An 18,822-nucleotide genomic window follows, 5' to 3' on the forward strand; every position below is an offset into this window, starting at 1 on the left:
GCTCTGTCTTTCTCGTTGGATTTATTTGGTTTGTGTTTTTGGTTTCGTCCTTAAGGAAGCCAGTTCCCCTGCTTCGAGACAATGTCCGTGTGTCTTTCTCTAGGAGATCAAACAGTGACATCCAGCGGCCACTCACTTTGCTAAAAATGTCAGAATGGTGTCAGCAGGGGGGTGTGCGGGGCGGCGTGGAGGGGCTCGGGGCTGCGGCGGAGCGCTCAGCCAGGAGCGCAGCCCCTGCCCCTCTGCCCGAGGGACCGAGTCAGCCTTGACTCCGGGGGACGGCTGGTAACTAAGGAAAAACTATTGACATCATGTGTTTCCTTACCCTGTGTAACACACTTTCTCCAGAATACCCCCAGTCAGCTTTCGACAGGCTCTGCTTTTCTGCTTAAATATCTTTAGGAACAGCTCACTGACATACCCGTGCCACATCTGGTAGTTACCAAAATTCAGAGATGGCAGTACTTAATTTGCCATGCTGCCAAAATGGAACTGGGGCCCTGTGATCTGGTCAGTATGATAGAGACATTCTGGTTGCTGTGCAATATCCTGTATGTCCTCCTGCCCTTAAAGGAGGCACAGTGATGAACATCTTTAAGGGAGGGGAGTCCCATAGACATAGAGATGTGGGAACCAGAGTGTATAGCGTACCACATTTGGCCAATCTTCCCTGGAAGATTCAAGTGTGTTGCTATTTCCTGTACTGAGCATCCAAGGCAAAGAATGAGTGGTTTCTCCCAATTACCTTTGATCATAACGTCTATTAAAACGTGTTAGCATTTTAAAATTATTTCTTCTAAATTAAAACATATTACAATATTTTGATTCCACCAGAACAGAGCAGTTATTAAATGCTCCTCTCTTAATAGAGGCAAGATATAATTCTTGGCCCTTTCTTGTACATTTTCAGAGCAGTTTTAACAAATTATGCACACTGTGCATTATTTTGTATTGCATTGTAGTATACAATTTGGAAAATGCTAAATTCAATTCCAGCATTAAGCTTCCATGGAGCAGCAACTTGTGTCAGTATTCATCCTTTCGTGATAACATATTTTAATATTTATTTATTTTGTGCAACTTCTTCTGAAGGTAAAAAATTCTTGATCTGCTGTGACATTTTCTCCTGCCAATACCATGCTGAAACTAATAGACCCAGTGGACCCATCTATCTCCCAAAGGGATGGCTTGCACCCATCCCTGGTGCTGGTGCAAGGAAACTGAAGCATGCATCATACAGTTGCTTAAGACAGCTTAATTTATCCTATGGCTAGGATGGCACTCTGAGACTTTGGAGTTGCTGTGAGGTGAGTAGGATCAACTACTGCTAAGGGAACTTGTTTCACTGTAAATGTCCATAGTGCTGTATTGTCTGAAAATACTCAGACATTTTAGAAGAGATGGACTATGATACACCTAACATAACCCTAAGGTAGGCCTAGTTTATTTTCTAGACTAGGAATCTAAATAAGTACACAAAATTTCAGATAAATATTTAAATTACTGCAGTAGTAATGTAGTCCCTAGGTGTGACTGCATAGCAAGGAAAGGAAATGTCCCTGCATTGCTGTGTATTTCCTACTGTGGCTGCTGTTCCTCTCTGACTTGGCTGAACTGGGGTGGGAACACAGGCAATCTGCTTTGGTTAGAAAGCCAAACTGTTTCAGGGAGAAAACGATCCATGGGGAACTGAGGAACAAGCTATGTTTTCTGAAACTTTGTCCCTTTCTTGCAACAGGGCAGCTATTCACCACTCCTCAGATAAGACTAGAGCAAAGACACAGAATGTTGTCACTCACCAAAACCCACTTATGAGATGTGGACCATTTATTCTACATGAAACACAGATTAGTCTTTGTTGCTGCAGTTTGTAAAAGTCTGAGTGAATCAGCCTTAGCAAAATAAATAGCACAGTTGAAATGGATTAATCATAAACTTACACTATTGACAATTGCCAAGTTTACTTCCCAAGTGTCCACTCAGGGAAAAAAAGGTGGAACCTGGACATAGAGTGTGAGGGTGATGTGAATTTTAGAGTTAATTGTTCATATCTTCTTTTGTGACTAACTTTCCCTGTTTGTCAGGTGCACACACCCCTCATCTGCTCCCCTGCTCCACAAATTACAGCGCAGTTATTGTGATTCAGCACTTGTGGGTTATAATTCAGATTTATCTGAAGTTAAACGGAGCTATTTTCCATTGTATACAAATGAGATTAAGACACTAGATCACTGCCCTAAAGTCTACAAGATCACACCTCCTGGGAATGAAAATCAAGGCTACTGATGTTGATTTTGTTGTTGTTGTTGCTTACTAATTGGCTTAATTTAAGTGAAGGTTGTTACAGTGAAAAATCCCAGGGAGACTAGAGATACAGTGTTACCTGGAGAGAAGCATAATGACAAGTCTCTGGCATAGATTTATTTTTAAAATTTGTTTTGGAAAACTTCAAAGCTCCCAGTCTTCACTAAAGAGAAGTCCCTGAGAAAGGATGAAATAAAATCTGATTAAGAAGTTTAGCATCCCCTTCTTAAATACCTGAAATAAAGAACAGTTCTCCAAACCATTCCTCTCCTGAAGCATGAATGATGTGTGCAGATCTGTTTTGAGTATCTGATATCTTTCTGATTCAGTTGGATATTTGTTTTCCTGTGCTTCCTTTTCATTTGGCTAAAACATGTTATTATCTCCATGAAGGCTTATTTGTGGAGTCAGAAGACTCCGACTTTGGCAGATTTTGTGTCACTAGTGTTTTTTCAGCAATTTTGTGAGGAAGTATCAGAGCTGGCTGTAGTTACATGAAGAGGGAAACAATGATTTCTTTTGTGAGCAAGGTGAGATGCCAGGTCAGAGTCAGCCATGTGTACTACTGGATTACTTGGTGTCCTTTGTTTTTCATGAAGCTTCTCTGGCTACAAGAACAGGCAATATCACCCAGTTGCCATACAAAGAAGCATGCTTCTTCCGGGCTATGTGAATGCAACTTGGAGAGGCTCTGCAATCGATGCTTTTGTTTCCCCTTTCCTGGAATGATAGTGATAAAGCAAAGAAATTATTCCCTCCTTTTAAATAAAACCACTAGAAGTACTTCTGCCTTGGTTCTGATATTGGCCAGAATAAGGGACATTGAATGAAACCTGATCTCAGAGCCAGAAACAAATTGCAACATTCAAAAGGCGTGTGTGCAATATAGTAAATGCTTTGGTTTCCTTTTAAATCTATAAAGTTAGAACAGTGAGAGATCTTACAGATGCCATTGCATCACTACTGCCTTGAAAGCAAACGACCATAAATAAATGCTCCACAAAGAACAGATGTTTTGATCTACATCTCTTTTTTTTATTGCAAAACAATTGTTACAGAAATTTCAGAAAGTTCTACTGTAGTAATTGCCAAGTTCTGCATTTTATTACGCATCTAAACACAGTCTAAAAGTGCATTGTGAATCCAGTAGACCTTTGGAAAGGACCATTTTCTCTAGTTATGTACATTTAGACAAATAATACTTGAAAAGCTTTGTATTAGTAGGAATTTTTTTAAAATAACATTTTAGTAATTTTTATCCCTTTATAAATGGTTATACACTTACAAATGATAGCCCAAATAATAAATGATTAAATAGCTATTAGTATAGAATATTGCAAACACTGTTCCAGACAGCAGTAGCAGCAAATAGACTCTTGTCATGTACAACAACTGCAGTGGTGGAAAAAAGATATAACGTTAATACAATTTACTCTTGTGCAGGCATAAAACTGTATTTCACATCCGATTCCCTCTTCTATCCCTTCTCCCTCCCTCCCTCCCTCCCAGATAATAAAATTAACAAGAGTTATCACTTCCCTGCAGCAGAAACAGCAGAAATTTAATAATCAAATGTTTTTACCTAACAGCCTTTTGAAATAAGTATTGTGTGGCTATATGAATGATCTGAAAACATACAGTAAAAATTAAAAGGTCAGAGATTGTTTCACAACCAGACTGGCTCAATGGCTCCATCACTAGACTTCCAACCTGAAGGAGATATAGTGTAATCCACGCCATGACTTGAAGTAATATTGAGTTAGAAATGCAGAATAAATCCATCTCCTGACAGAAGTCAGAGCATGCCACTGAAATCAGTGGATTTTCTGCAGATTTGCACCAGCATCAGTAAGACCCTAATTGTAGTCAGTCACGGAGAAGAGAAGCCTGTGTGACCTGTAGTGTTCACTGTATGACTGTCTATAAAGCAGGGTGAAGAAACAAAGTCCTTCTGCATCCAGTACTATTGCTCCTATGCCAAAGTGTGGCAAGGATAGTGAACTCCATCTAGAATAGTGAAGGGTTTCACTAGGTAAGCAGATACCCACAATGTTTCACTTCTCATCCCAGTTTGGACTGTGATTTTATCTACAGTGGTTGAAGGGAAAATTCATGCTAGGACAATTACCTTTTTTTTGAAGAAAAAGATGAACTATACCTAGTATCTCTCAACAGAATTGAAAATGTGGCCTTTGCTAAACCAATTATGCATATTTGTGCAAAAATGCAAATATATTATCATTTTAAATCAGGGGAACACATCACAACTACTTAAACATTCCAAAGGAAATACAGGAAAAAAACAGCTCACACTTTCCCTTCAGGCGATTATCAGACCCTCTTCAGTGTTTAACCTGAGCAACATAACAAGACATTTATGCTTGGTTTGAAAACCTGCACCATGAGTTTATAGAGAATTTTGTTTCCCTGGCTCACTCTAATAGCTTTGATAACTTCTGCTCTCAGGACAGATACTGGCTCCACTGCAGTCATTGGACTAAGGCTGTGTGCTGCTACCGGAGCTTTTATTTTTTTTGAGCAGTTATTCATGTAGTTGCATCTTCCATGTGCTGACAGTTTCTAAGAAACAAATCATTTTCTTCTCATACAAAAAATATACCTAACTAAGATATTTATCCCCTGACAAAAGGCTATCCTTTCTGCAAAAGGTACAAATCAGTTTCATTGTTTTTTTTACCAAAAAATCTATAAATGGAAAATAAAATTAAAAAAAAGAAAGAAAAAAAAAGTAATCTATGTCTGGAACCCAGAGGGATTTCCGTATGTAGATGAATGGATGTTTTGGTTTTTCATTATATTTTCAAATTATCCCCTCACTGCCATTTGTTTACTGGCACTTGTGCTAAGAAAATAATGTAGCACCTGATCTCTTCCAAAAAAAAGAGAGAGCCAAATGTCTGAGCACTGCTGTAGGTTCGCATTTTGTGTTGAGTATTCAAATTTCATAAAATACAATTGTCTTTTAAAAATAATAAAAAAATCACTTACTTTGCTAAAGATCAAAAAATAATGGAAATAATGTAAACATCCAAAAGTTTGGATTCATTCCTAACTGGATTCATCTTGACAGGCAGGCAATAGCAAAATGTTAAGTCTCCTAGCAGTCCAAAGAAACTCATGGAACAATGCATGCATTTTCTTTGACACAAAAAAAGACTGGACTGTAAGGAAGAGAAACTACTTCAGTCATATCACACTGTTATTGTGAAAGAATAATGTGCTATAATACAATACCTAGGACAAGTGTATACCCCAACTGTAGAATAGAATCACTTAAACTGGAAACAACAGAATGGATTACTATAGGAAAATATTTATAAAATACTGCACACTGCTTCCTCAGTCAACCAGCATATGTAAACAAACAGCTAAGCTCAGTTGAGTTTTAAAATATTATTAAAGTTCATTTATCTTATAATCTTTTGCATAACATGCCAGTTCCTCTTTCACACCATCACAACTCATCTGTCACAGCCCACAGTGGCTCATTAGAGGTTTATACATCAGCTCAAACAGACGTTTAAGTGGAGCTATACAAAGAAATGTGCGAAACATACCAAACTTGCACACTGTGACCAGAAAGGCATATTCCATATGAAAGCTAATAATTGGATAGTGGAACTTAATGTTTGATGCAACATGTGCTATTTTATTGAATGTTACAGATTTACAAACAAGACCATGTAATGAGATACTAAAACTCTCCTGTAACGTTCACTAATATTACCACATGTCACAACTATATATGTGTCTATTTCATAAACTATCCTTAGATACAGAATACATCATATGGCACATGCTATAGCTACATGATGATGGATGATGAGACTTCTAACTCACTAAATGGTCATAATATCAAGAATGGGAAGTCTGGTCCCATTGCAAGAAATGGGTGTTTTATCATCAAATTCAAAAAGGAGCAGTTTGATTCAATGTGTAAAAACCAGGTGAAAATAAAATAGTCTAACATCCATCATAATATATTCTATAGAACCACATTGCAGAATAAATGGAAAACATTCAGGAAAAGCAGTGTTCTGACATCTTGCAATCACACTTTTAACATCTGAATGAACATTTTATATATAATGGCAAATTTTAAGAGGTAAATAAAGTGTTCTGTTTCATTTTACCTGGAATGTGTGCTCCAGATCAATAAGGTGCTGTATTCTAAACAGCTTTATACAGCTTCTGGGCTTGGCAAATTTCTTTACCCTGACAAACTAACCAGTGGAATCTACCCCAGAGAAGAGCCCTATGCCTTGAACTAATCCACTAAGCGCTGCCGAGGAATTTCTAAAGAATCTGAAATTCCTCTTGAGTAGACCAGTAATACGATGAAGACGAAAGAGTCCACAACAGTTTTAGCAGACATTCATAAAAGTAACAAAGAAAACGAAGTAAGAATATCCCCCTCTCCTCTCCATAGATAGATAGATTTGGAGAAGCCTTAGGAAAAGGCTGCTAACAGAAGGTTGGCACATTTGAAGCATATTGTTAAACACAAGTTCCTTTGCCCTTGGGCATTTTGCTATTGTTCAACAATCAGCCTGCTCACAAGCATGCTTCATAATGCACAGAAAGGTTTCTGACCTTTCTTGGTATTGCCACGTGACTGTAATGCTGCACATGGCCTGCAAGGCAATTGCATAAACATGGTGTCTTGGTGGAGTTTAGTTCACTGAAAGCCTGATCAAACAGAAGAAATCAAGGAACACGTTGGTGCAGGAAGTGTGAAACACATTGTTCTTAACATCCCCTTGCTGCATTTCCTTGTTTCCTGAACTTTCCAACGCAGTGACTTGTTAACTGAATGTTTTCACCTTCTTTGCCTCTTTTATTGAGGCTGATGATTATATTTTTGTCTGGATTAGTTGCCTTTTGGGCTTAACTCTCAGATGGTGTTCAGAGTCTCCCAGGACTCAGTGAGAAAACATCAGCTTATATTCTCAAAGCTGCTTTTGAAAGATAATTCACATTTAAATAATGTGAAATATATACTGTACCTCACTCACAAATGTTCATTTTTAATAACAAAAAGGAGCTGGTTCTACACAGATATTGGGAACTGTTAAGATATTTTAACTTTTAATAGCATTAGCGTCAATTTTTTAAAAGCTTAAAAGTTGTGCCGTCATAAAGGAATGTGAGTTGTTTTTCCAGTTGCAGTTTATGCTTCTCCACCCTTCTCCAGTCTTCTGTATACCCTTCCACCTGTGACCACCTGGACACTGTCTCACGAGAAATTTGAAACTCTGTTTGACAATGTGGACCCTTGGAACACGGGTGGGGCCAGTGGAGTTAACAACTGTCTTCAACCAAAACCCATAACTGCGCTACCGTTCAGACACACCTCCTGGCACACGTGCTCATTGTGTGACCTCCTGATGAACAGTGGATGCCTACTCACAACTGATGGCTTTTGCTGTTTACAGACACTTGCAGCTTCACTTTGGTTCTTTTACTTACCTTAGAAGCACATAGAAATTCTAGTGTTTTCCAATCCTCTGCCAAAAATACTGTCTTTTAAGCAGCTTCAGTCTAATTACGTGAATCTGGATTCAGACTTCTTGATAAATCCTGTATAATTTAAAAAGTCCAAAAGCTCTGTTCACATGAAAAAAAAAAAAAAGGTGTATATTTTTAGGTGGGGGAATGATGTGAAGAATTGGCAGCTCAAATGAAAGAGCAAGAAGAACCTGGTGGCAACATGGTGGATAAATCTCCCCAATTTATATATATAATTAAACTGAGCAGTGAGAACTGGACACTATTACTATGCTCTGCTCTGCTCATCCTATTCTTATTGTTTCATCACATCCTTTGATTTAGTGAGACAACATATTGATGACAAATGTGGTAAAAAAATAAATATATACTATTCCACTTAATTACATTCATCCTGAGCTTGCTCACCTGTGCTAGAATCTAGAATGCCTGTTTTATACAGGAAATCACCTGACATTTTTACATAAATTCTTCTTCCATTTTAGTTGCAGTAAAAAAGGCATTTTGTTTCCCTTTCCGCTCTTGAAAATATAAACTTTCTGTGGCACTAGAAGCTGATACAAAAGGAGACAAGTGAACATTTATAGTTGTTATTGGGTTCATCTTTCTTCATTTCCACAAGTGTGGGATGCAAGGGACCTGGGAGACCTTTTTTGTTTGTTTGTTTGTTTGCTGCCAGTTCCTACAGAAATAACAAATGCTTTTCACCAGTCATCACAATGGTGACATAGATGAAAAAGAAGTTGTGATTGAAGTTTGGAACATCTAATTTGTACATCTCTTTTTTGCCAGTTAATTCCTGCATCTTAAAAACTTGAATAACGATAAAAGGTCTTAGGATGCCCTCTAATAAAAGGCAGATATCTGAACCTATTCATTTATTCCTTCTGACTTCATTAAGGGGGCTTGTTATTCCTCTAATTTACTGAAGGTTTTGTAAAGCTTTCATCCCTCCCTTTTTTCTTAAGTGCAAATGTCGACTGGGTCAAGATGCAGTATCTCAGTGGTGATGTTGAGATTGAAAATGTGCTCCCTTGACCGGTGGCTAATGACAATTGGACTCAACACAGGGTAGTGTGAGGGTTTTTTAAAAATTCTGCTAAGAAAAACAGACTGAAGAGCAGATGACCCTTAGACTGCTGGTAAGCTTTGTATAAGCCTAGCTGTGCTTGCTTTCAAAGCTGCAGAAGGCTCCTGTTCTTGACAGTCTCCTCATGGACAGGTGGTCCCCTCCACTCTCTGGCCTTGAGGACTTACTCCTCTCCAAGGGGTTCCGCAGGCCTGCTGTGTTTCTCTGTCTGTCAAGTTTGTCACTGATGGAGTAGCTCTTCCGTGTGTGCTGTGCATACAATACATTGGACTCCTCTGCAGAGTAGCTGTTGGCTCGCTCTATTTTCGGGAGTGGGATGCTGTTGGGCAGAGTTGTTGTAGCACTGCTGTCTTGAGGAGATAAAGGGATTCCCTTCTTGTCTTTGACTTCACTATCCTCATGATCAGAGCTTGGGTGGGTTAGTTCAGCCTCTCTCTCTGGGTGGCAGCATCCCAAGTCCTCTACTTTGCCCCTGAGACTTCCAGGGAAACTGGCCCTCTCTGCAATGGCCTGGGGAGCACTCACACACCTCGTGTCTATGCAATCTGTAATGCTTGTGTATTCTGCAGTTTTGACTGGGACACCAAGGCTGCTGAAGTAGCTTCGAGAAGGAGAGAACATGAAGCTGTGAGATTTCACAATTGGTGTTTCCTCCAGAATAAATGGAGTTGTAGCCAGGTAACGACTGCTTTTAGATCGCTCTAAAGTATGATACAAGGGAGGGTCTGAATCCCACGGGATTTGGCAATCTGTGATTTGCGAATAGTCTGAAGAAAATGCTCTTGTTTCTATTCCAGAGGTTTCCTCATAATCAAGACTCCTGCCAGAGATCTTCTCACCAGCTATACTGCTGATGTATGCACTATTAGTTAAAAGGGAGGAGGCTATGTGAGCTGGCAGAGCTGCATCTTCAGGACCAAGGATATTTATGGAACTCTCGAGAGGTTCTGTGTCAGAATGCATTTCATCCATGGCAGAAACATAGATGTCTATACAAGATGAAGGCCTTCTGGAATCTGGGGCGATTGACAAAGTGCTGGTAGGGGGTAAAGGAACCTTTCCTTCTTTTGCTATTGAGTGGGAACTGATTGCCCGATGCAGGCTTGGAGATCTTTCCTTAAAAATACTTTCCAACTTTTCCAACCCACACTTGTCCTTCATATTTGTTGCATAGAAGGAGTGGCTTCGCATGCGGGGTGTGATTGTAGGTGATGTTGGGGACATGCACTCCTCCCCTGTGGGATCAATGCTCTCTTGAAGCTTGTAGGCATTTCCTTCCTGGCTGTTGAAGCTACTCTGCCTCACAATGTAGGCTGCATCAGTACAGTCTGATGAGGTCCTGGATCGTATCTTAGTTGTCTCGCCTCTCTCAATGCCAGCCATTTTTTCAAAGGCAGTCACCATTCGTCCCATCATGTCTTCCAGCTGAGCAAGCCTGATGTCAACGGTCTGCAGAGAGGCCTTCATGCAGTGCTCTCTCTCATTTACTTCTTCCAGTCGCATGGCCATGTTCTCCACCCTTTAGAAAGGGAAGAATTAAACAGGTAAATTTCTACAAAGCAGTGATGTGCAGCTAATAGGTCACCAAGCTGGAAACAAATATGTCCCAAATCCCAAAGGCAATGTATGCAACCTCATCTGCTTCAAAATCCTGCTAAAAGAGGTTTTGCAAAAAAAATACTATGCACTCAGGGAACTGCCTCAGTGGGTTAAACCAGATGCATCAGCTGGGTAATGCAGAGGGGGGTTTGGGTGCGCCTCATTTTAGGGACAGTGAGCGAAATGAAGCAAAGAAGGCAGGCAATGTGCCACAGAAGATAGGCACTGTTATATTTTTTCTTCCTGGTGTTTGCCCCAGATTCACACTATCTAGTCCTACATGAATCTAGTTATTTTTTCAACAGGACAAGTGATTTGAAACTGACACCACCATAACCACTCTTATTTGCACAGAAGGGAAGATTCTAGCAAATAATAGAATGTTGGACAGAATTAATGCCTTGTTACCTAATGTTCAGAACTTTTACTGGCAAAACATTGAAGTATGACTACCTTGAGGTGATGAGCAGCAGAACCTGCCCACAAAGGAGAGGACAAGACAGGCATGAGTGTGACTCAGCTCCCTACAGCAAGTCTCACATTCCTGGGAAATACAGGCTTTTCCTGTGAAGTCTGTGAGTTTTGAAGGCACAAGCACAACAAATTAAATGTGCAGCAGCAACTGTATTGCTACCATCAGTCTCCAATAGACAAATGAGCAAGTAATCACTGCTAAGAAATGCTTCAAGAAATCTCATTCTACTCATTATCATTTAGGCAACCAGTCTGTTTCTAGTTCCACCAGCTGCTCCAACAAAACAGATTAATGTTATTTCCAGTACAGGATGTAATTCCAGAGTGAGAGCAATTTATATGTGGTAAGCAGCTGAATTTTCACTCATGCTGTTACTTATATGAACTGCTATTTTACAAAAGCAATCACAGTTTTGAAATATTTACTAGCCAATAATCGAGTCCTTCACCCCACATTCAGATTCTGCAACAACTGCTCCAAGACCATGAACAGATAAAATGTTGCAATTTTAGGGCTGTTGGATATAAGGAAAATTTTTACTGGATTTTACTGGATAATTACAGCTCAGATTACATCCCACAAAAAACCTTTCACCCCAGCAACAGTTAACAAGAATTGGAGTGAATTTATAACATTCTTTAAAGCTAACTGGATAATCTGGCTAGGGTCCTATTGTTTTGTTGGTGTTGTTATTGTTGTTTTTGCCGTTGTTTTAGTTTGATTTGTTTTTTCTTTCCTGTTTTGACAACTGTGCACAAATGAAATAACTTTAAATACAAACATTGCCAGTTGATCTGTGAGTGGAACTGTCCATAGTGAGGTAAGTTTTGCGTCTTGCATTCACATGAGAGTTATGCAGTGCTGCTGGACACAGCTAATGCATCCCAAGAAGAACCTAGAATAATACCTTGCTGGTAGGTGTTCATGTATTTGTTCTGCCTTCCCTGAATGTGATCTAGCAGCTACTGTCAGTGACACAGAGCGTCAGACAGGCAGAAGAGAGACTTTTGAGTTACGTCGTCTGTTGGTTGCTATGGAACTGATGACAAATGTGATTGCATTGATAGTAGTGGAAAATTTATAGAGAAATGTAACAAGCACAGAGCAGTTTGGGTTTGGAAACCAGGGGTAACCAGAGATGTGCATAGGTAACTGAAAATATATACATGTGTTTACATTTCATGAACCCCAGCTATAGAATTTTACTCACAAAAAGAAAGCTTGAAGGATGATGATCTCCTCCAACCCCAAAGATATTAGCCTAGTCATCCTTAGTTATATATATTGCATATGGCTTCTCCAGAATGCTTAACAAATATTTATTCTATTAGTTATATTCTCTTGTATTAATTTGATGTTCAGTTCTGTAATCATTTATCATACAGAACAGCACCATATTCTGGGAGTGAACCTATCAGAAACATGATAAAGTCACACCAGCCAAACATTGTGGACATAGGAGGATATGATCTGGAGAAATACAGCCATAATCTGGTTCTTAAAATATTCCATTAAGTGATTTTTTCTATTTTCCCATATTCCTGGGAAAACATTCACTTGCACTCAGTGAATAGACAGTCTGATCTGTATATCCTTTAGTAATAGTTTTGAATTAAAACAGAATTTCAAAATGAGAATGCCCAAGTTTTGCTTTGGATTTTTTTTCTCCATGTGTATTCAGGAGCAAGTATAAACCTTTTAGCAAATCTCACAATATCCAAAGATAAAAAGAGAAGGCTACATGTAAAACAGGCATCAAGGTGTGCTGCTGAAGCTAAAAAATTTCTAATAGTGAAACAAACGTGGACTTTACCAGGATAATATTCAGTAATGAGGTCAGGACTCAGAACTTGGCAAAGATTTTATATTACTTGCAATAAGACTTTTTAATTATGGTTTGGGAGATGATGACTTTTGCTGGCATTCATTTTGGTTTATTTATATTTAACCTTTGCACATTAGTTCATCAATAATTTATTTAAAATAATTCTTTAATGTGAGTAAGGCAGTCTTTTCAGAAGTAGACCTCTTAATTGAATGCTAGAATTAGGTTCACAAGCCTCTTTGTTGACCTAGGTCCATTTCTAAGGCATAATTCATACTTCAAAATCCTTTTCAACAGCCACAAAGACTGTTAACATGAAAGTCACTTATAGAGATACTACTGAGCTTGTGATAGGTGATTGCGGAATGGTTTTATTTAAATAAAACATAGACAGCAGTTCCCAAGCCTGTAACAGGATACTTTGCCTGACATCTTTTGGTAAAGCAGTGCTGATGCAAGCAGCCAGCCAGTTTTCCCGGGTGCAGTGGCTTTTCCTGGCTGAGGAAGTTGGGTTGTCATGGCTGCATTCCCACTGGAACCTAAAACCACTTAACTTTTTATGACCACAGAGAGATACCACCATAGTCACAGACCTTTCCTGCTGTCATTTTTCATGTGTGGGTGGGCCTGGTAGGGTCAGTCCTTTTTACCAACCGAGCTATTTCTGTGCACTTCAGCCTGCCAGCTCTGAAATCAAGCTAATAGCTGTGTCATCATCCACACGGATGTTGTACATGTAATTGCACTGCAGATTATAAAGTGCTGTACTAATGGATACCACAGAGTACCAAAGATGACATAATAGTATCTGCTCTAGCCAGCTTATCTGCTTTTCAAACACTGTTATGATGTAACCCTATTCCTTTTGAAATCAACATGAGGTTTTGCACAGGTATGAAAGACTTGAGACCGGTTCACATGGATACTTACTAAAGTGATTGTTTCAGTAACTTCATGCCACATCAAGAAAAATAGTGCAGTCTTTTTTGATAATATTACACACGTCTTTGTACTCATCAAGATGTAGTAGTGATTAGAAAGGAAGATTCTCCACAAAATACCATGATTCTTCCATTGCAATGAAGTGAATTTGCCCAACTTAGCTTTCCTTACAGGTCTTCAGGAGATTCACCATACATGCTTTGATAAATGCATTCAAGGGAAACACCCTACACCCTTTTACTGCTTTATATTTTTCACTTAGTCCATAACTTCATCTGATATATATCAGTCACCTGATGCTATTCCCGCATACTTGTGTGAGATTCCAGCTAGTGGGCTGCTGTAGCAGAGCATGTCACCCCCTACAAGAGCTTATTTGTTGTTTGTCATTGAGTCAGATAACTCAAACAGGACAAACCATCTTGTATTTAATGTCATCTTTTATAATTGGTGAGTGATTTTGGTGCCATGGTCACCGGTCTGGCATCTCCCAATTGCCAATAAAAATCTTACTGTTGAAGTGAGATCTGGTAAGATACGCTGAATTTCTGACTGTCAGACACTTTACAACTATAAAAAGCACACAAAACCTTCACAAAGCAGAAATCTTGTATACGTTTTCCTGGAAACGTGTGGAGTTTCTCCTGCTCTTAGGAACCTCCTTTGTGTTTACTCCCCAGGGATTAAGTGAAGGTACTTGTGGCCATTATCATCATTTTGGTGGTAAGGTACATTCGACTCCTAATCAATGCCTTTTCTTTTGCTAGCTTTAATATAGGTACCTTGATATAGTGCACTGTTTCATGCTGTAATCTACTAGTAGTTATTTTAGTTATATATTGTGGAGTAACTAATTCTGATTAAGATTTTTAAGATTTTTTTTTAAGATGTTATCTTTTGTCTGTTTAATAAATCATTCATTTTTAAATAAATATTTGTGATTTGCCATCATTAGAACTTGCCAGACAAAGTGATTCCTTAAATTTAAACTGTTGCCAAAATCTGAGGCTAAGGAAGGATTGACCTTCATTTAGACCCCTTTCTGTGAAGGATTTTGAATACACAGTGGAGTTGAGTTCTTTCTTCCCATCAGAGTCAGAAGTCAGAAGAAGCAGGGCTTCTTTAATAAACTTTGTAGTTCCCACTGTCCCAGAAACAACTACTCCTCTGAGTTGCTTAGTACTTGAGGTCAAGGAAAGAGAAACATCAAGTGTTGTTCTATGCTTTTAATTTCTGAACATGAAGTGATCAGGAATTCTGTCTGGTGACATCAAATATGAAGACATCTGTGGTGTTCCTCATTACAAGAGAAGTAAGGAGATTCCTGAACTGAGGCAAGCCCACAGGTTGCCAAGGTGGAGTATTTCAAGGTGAGAGTACAAACTGGAGCTTGTTGCAGGTGAGTCAGATGAGACATTGTGGTCCTGCCCCAGCACAGCTACTGACTGCATAGCTGAAGTCACTCACTGACATCCAGGTCAATGCATCAATAAACAGGATCTCTTCTTATAATTTCCCAAGCCCCTAATCTGTCTCTGTGACCCACTGAGGCTTGAAGCAAGACTCTGTTCCCATCTTACATTTCCCTTCCAGTGCCAGCCCCCTTCCCCTGCTTCCAGGTTCACTGGCTTTGTATGCAGGGTGTGCAGCTGTTCCTCCTCCTAGCAGGACCTGGAGCACTTTGATGATCTCAGATGCAGGTAGGAGCTGCTCAAGCAGGGGAAGTGCCATCACATGCACAGAGGGGAGGGAAGGCAGAGACTAGTGCAGGTCCAGGTGCAGTTATGTCAGACAGGGCTTGTCCCAACCTTCCCTTCTTGAGCCTAACAGCCTGCTCAGTTTCTTGCAAATGAAGGGCCTTTAGGAAGAACCTCACTCATATTTGCAGGGTTTTCTGGTTCAATTTTACACCACATAAAGCCGACTTAATTTGACTTAAGATGACTAAACTGGTATCCCATGCCTTTAACATGGGTATTTATACTTGGTCTACTACTACAGGCTAATGACTGGGCATTGGAAAAGAAACTGTAGTCTTGCATCTTCTCTGCTTTCTTTGCTCTGTATCTTGTTACTTGTGTAATGATAACTCTATAAAGAAACTCCAAAGTGAAAATAGGTTACAAAAAATTATTTTAGTGTTGTCATGGTTTAGGAATGGTATTCTCCAATTTAGAAGCCATGCTGCCACTTCTCCTGCCCTGCTCCAATTAGAGGTACAAAAGGTGAGGTTTGAGATAAGAACAACTCACTGGAAATAGCAATGAAATAAGAAAATGAACAGTAACAGCAACAAAATTACAACAAAAGGTGGAAGTAGAAGAAGAAGAAGAAGAGGGAGAAATTATTTACAGTTAAAAAGAACCTGACAATAAACTGTTAGACTGTTCCATTCATTATGTTTTCTCGACCAGAAGGAATCCCTCCTCCTCAGAAGCAAGAGTCCCTTTCCCCTGCCCCTGGCAATGACATAAGATGGTACCAAACAACCTCAGGGTCCTCCCGTCTTCTCCTGGCAACTGCAAAAATTAATCCTGTCCTGGCTGGAACCAAGACAAGTGTTTTAGGTTTAAGAGGACTTGGCCATGACTTCAAGCAAAATAAAAGACCCAGGTATCCTGCTTCTACAATGGGTTATGTATGACACTTAGATAGCCCTGACTATTCAAGCATCTTCTAAATATTCCCCAGACTTATTATGAAAAAGGAATAGCATTCAGCTGGGATGTCATTGCTGAAAGTCCTATTAGTGTACTTGGGCCTGGGAGTGACGTCTGTATCCTACAGGGTCACTGCCTGTATTCTCTTACAGAGCTGGGGCACACTAGTCTCCACATTAAAATGTTGTCTAAGTTAAATGGATTTTTAAAGATCTATTTCTCTGTGAGGCTCAGGTGTTTGTCTTCATTTAGGATTCATATTCATGAACTCGATTCTGGAAAAAGGTGCTTTAAGATTTTAATTTAAATTAAAGATAAGAACTCTTTTCCTATAAAATAGGGTCAGCATAGAATGAAAAGGCAGACTGTTATGCTTTCATTTTCAAGCACTTTTTAAATTTACAGCACTTGCATGATGTAGAGGACGACCTAGCTAGATTACTTCTTATTAATAGGTCTTCAAACATACCTCTTCCTTCCCTAGCTGCCAAAAGAAAAGCCATATTCAGATTTGAACTTGCACCTATGATGTTTCAGTTCAGTTCTGTGGCCACCAGACTATTGGAACACAAGAAAAGAAAGGTACTCAGTTGGACCACAGGCCAATCTTACTACCTAACTTTGAAGTACATGTAATTCTTCCTCCTGTATATTCTCCAGTCTTTAATATTTTTTTCTCAGGAACTTTATGTGCTCAACATGGTCTCTATGTATTTAGCAGTCCTTACTGGATTTGTCTTTCATAAGCTTGTCAAGTCTTGTTTGAATGCATGTAGCCTTTTAGCTGACATCAGCTTCCTTTGGACCGCACTATCTTTCAAAAATTTGTTCTGTTACGCTACTTAAGACATGAAATAAAAATACCATCTATTTTCTGTTTGTCTTGAACCTGGGATCCTGTTAAATTATTCGGTTACTCCCCTATATCTTGTTCTAAGTGTGACAGCAAACAATACACTTCTGCTCACCCTTTCCTTACACTCACAGTTAAATAGACCTCTATAATTTCAACCCTCATTTGTCTCTTCCAGACCCAGTAATGCTGAATTACTTGGCCAGCCTTCACAAGGTAGCCATTCCATGCCTTACCAACTTTCCCTCTAATATCCTTTTCTAAAATGTATGTTTTAGGAGTGCTTTCGTTTTCAGTAATGCAGATGATTAAATGATATTATATGTTCTATTTCTACTCTGGGATAGATTTATTTCAAAACCAAATTAACAGCATGTTTCCTTGCCTACAGAAAACATAGTTTAGGTATAGCTGAATCGGGGCAGTGCTGGAAGATTATATAGAAGGAGAAGAGTGTTATATCAGTGTAACTGATGAAAATGACAACTCACCTGTCCTCTGTTATTCAAGATAAAATGGAGTTTTCCAGGAGTATTCTCTGGTTCGTAAGTTTTATGAATATCTAACAGGATACTACCCTGAAATATTTATTGGCAAAAGTGCCATGAATCAAATACAAACTCTTGTCCTCTAAAGCTGAGCTCAACAGTGTTCCATGAAAGCATGTAAGTGCCACAGCAGATCAACAGGCCTAGAAATTTTTAGGACTCATGAACTTGATTCCTGGCAACTTCCACTAAATTACTGTACTGTTTTTTTCCTCTGTGCATTGCAGTAGGTGAAATGTCTTGTTCCATTTAAAATCTATGTTGCCATTGGTCCCAATGAAACTAGTTTACTTAGGCAGGCTATCCTAAAACAAAGCTTTTTTCTTATATGAATAGCTCACAGATAAACCCTTAAGTCATGGTTTTCATTGAGGAACTCTAATTTACTGTCTCATTTTGTTCTGACTACTTATGCCATGAAATTCTGCTTTAAGAACTGAAATGCAAGCACAATTGGTGCCTCCCACTGTATCAGTTATATTTTAATACAACTGGATAAAATATCCCTTTTACAAAACTTATCATACAATGATGTGGGTTGGAAGGATTTAAAGATCATTCAGTTAACAATCCTCCTGTCATGGGCAGGGACACCTTCCCTTAGACCAGGTTCCTCAGAGCCCCATCTAGCCTGACCTTGAACATATTTGCTTTACCAAAAATAATCAGAAAAGGAGAAAATAAACTCATCACATTTTATCAGTTTACTTTTTAATTAAGACTTAGCAAAACGACTTCGTTTCCTTTTTCAAGAAAAAAAAGAAAGAGTGAGACTGGTGAGAGAAACATTTTCAGATCAATTTTTGAGAACAAAAAAGCACACCTTTCTGAAGTGACACGAATTCTTTCATCATTGGAGGAGTTGAATCTATCATCCTTTTCTCTGAAATACTCTTCTATGCACTGCTCTTCAAAGTCATGGACCTTTTTCAATTCATCCTCAGTTATGAAAAGTTCTGTGGAAGAAATTTGAGAAATATGAATTTGGCAAATATTA

General features: G+C 39.0%; 1 protein-coding gene across 4 annotated transcripts in view; it reads right to left on the minus strand.

The window, feature by feature from the left end:
• Positions 1 to 3,315: 3,315 nt before the first annotated feature.
• The window catches only part of TRPM3 (transient receptor potential cation channel subfamily M member 3), a 266,083-nt gene continuing 250,576 nt past the window's right edge, over positions 3,316 to 18,822 (minus strand). For all 4 annotated transcript variants that reach the window (XM_088156004.1, XM_088156006.1, XM_088156003.1 and 1 more), the window contains 2 exons: positions 18,649 to 18,781; positions 3,316 to 10,442 (listed from right to left, as the gene is read on the minus strand). In XM_088156004.1, coding sequence (XP_088012130.1) covers positions 8,993 to 10,442; positions 18,649 to 18,781 — 1,583 coding nt within the window. In that variant the 3' untranslated portion in view covers positions 3,316 to 8,992. The remainder of the gene's footprint in view (positions 10,443 to 18,648; positions 18,782 to 18,822) is intronic.

The sequence above is a fragment of the Sturnus vulgaris genome, chromosome Z, assembly GCF_052056855.1.
Source record: "Sturnus vulgaris isolate bStuVul1 chromosome Z, bStuVul1.hap1, whole genome shotgun sequence".
NCBI classification, from domain to species: domain Eukaryota; kingdom Metazoa; phylum Chordata; class Aves; order Passeriformes; family Sturnidae; genus Sturnus; species Sturnus vulgaris.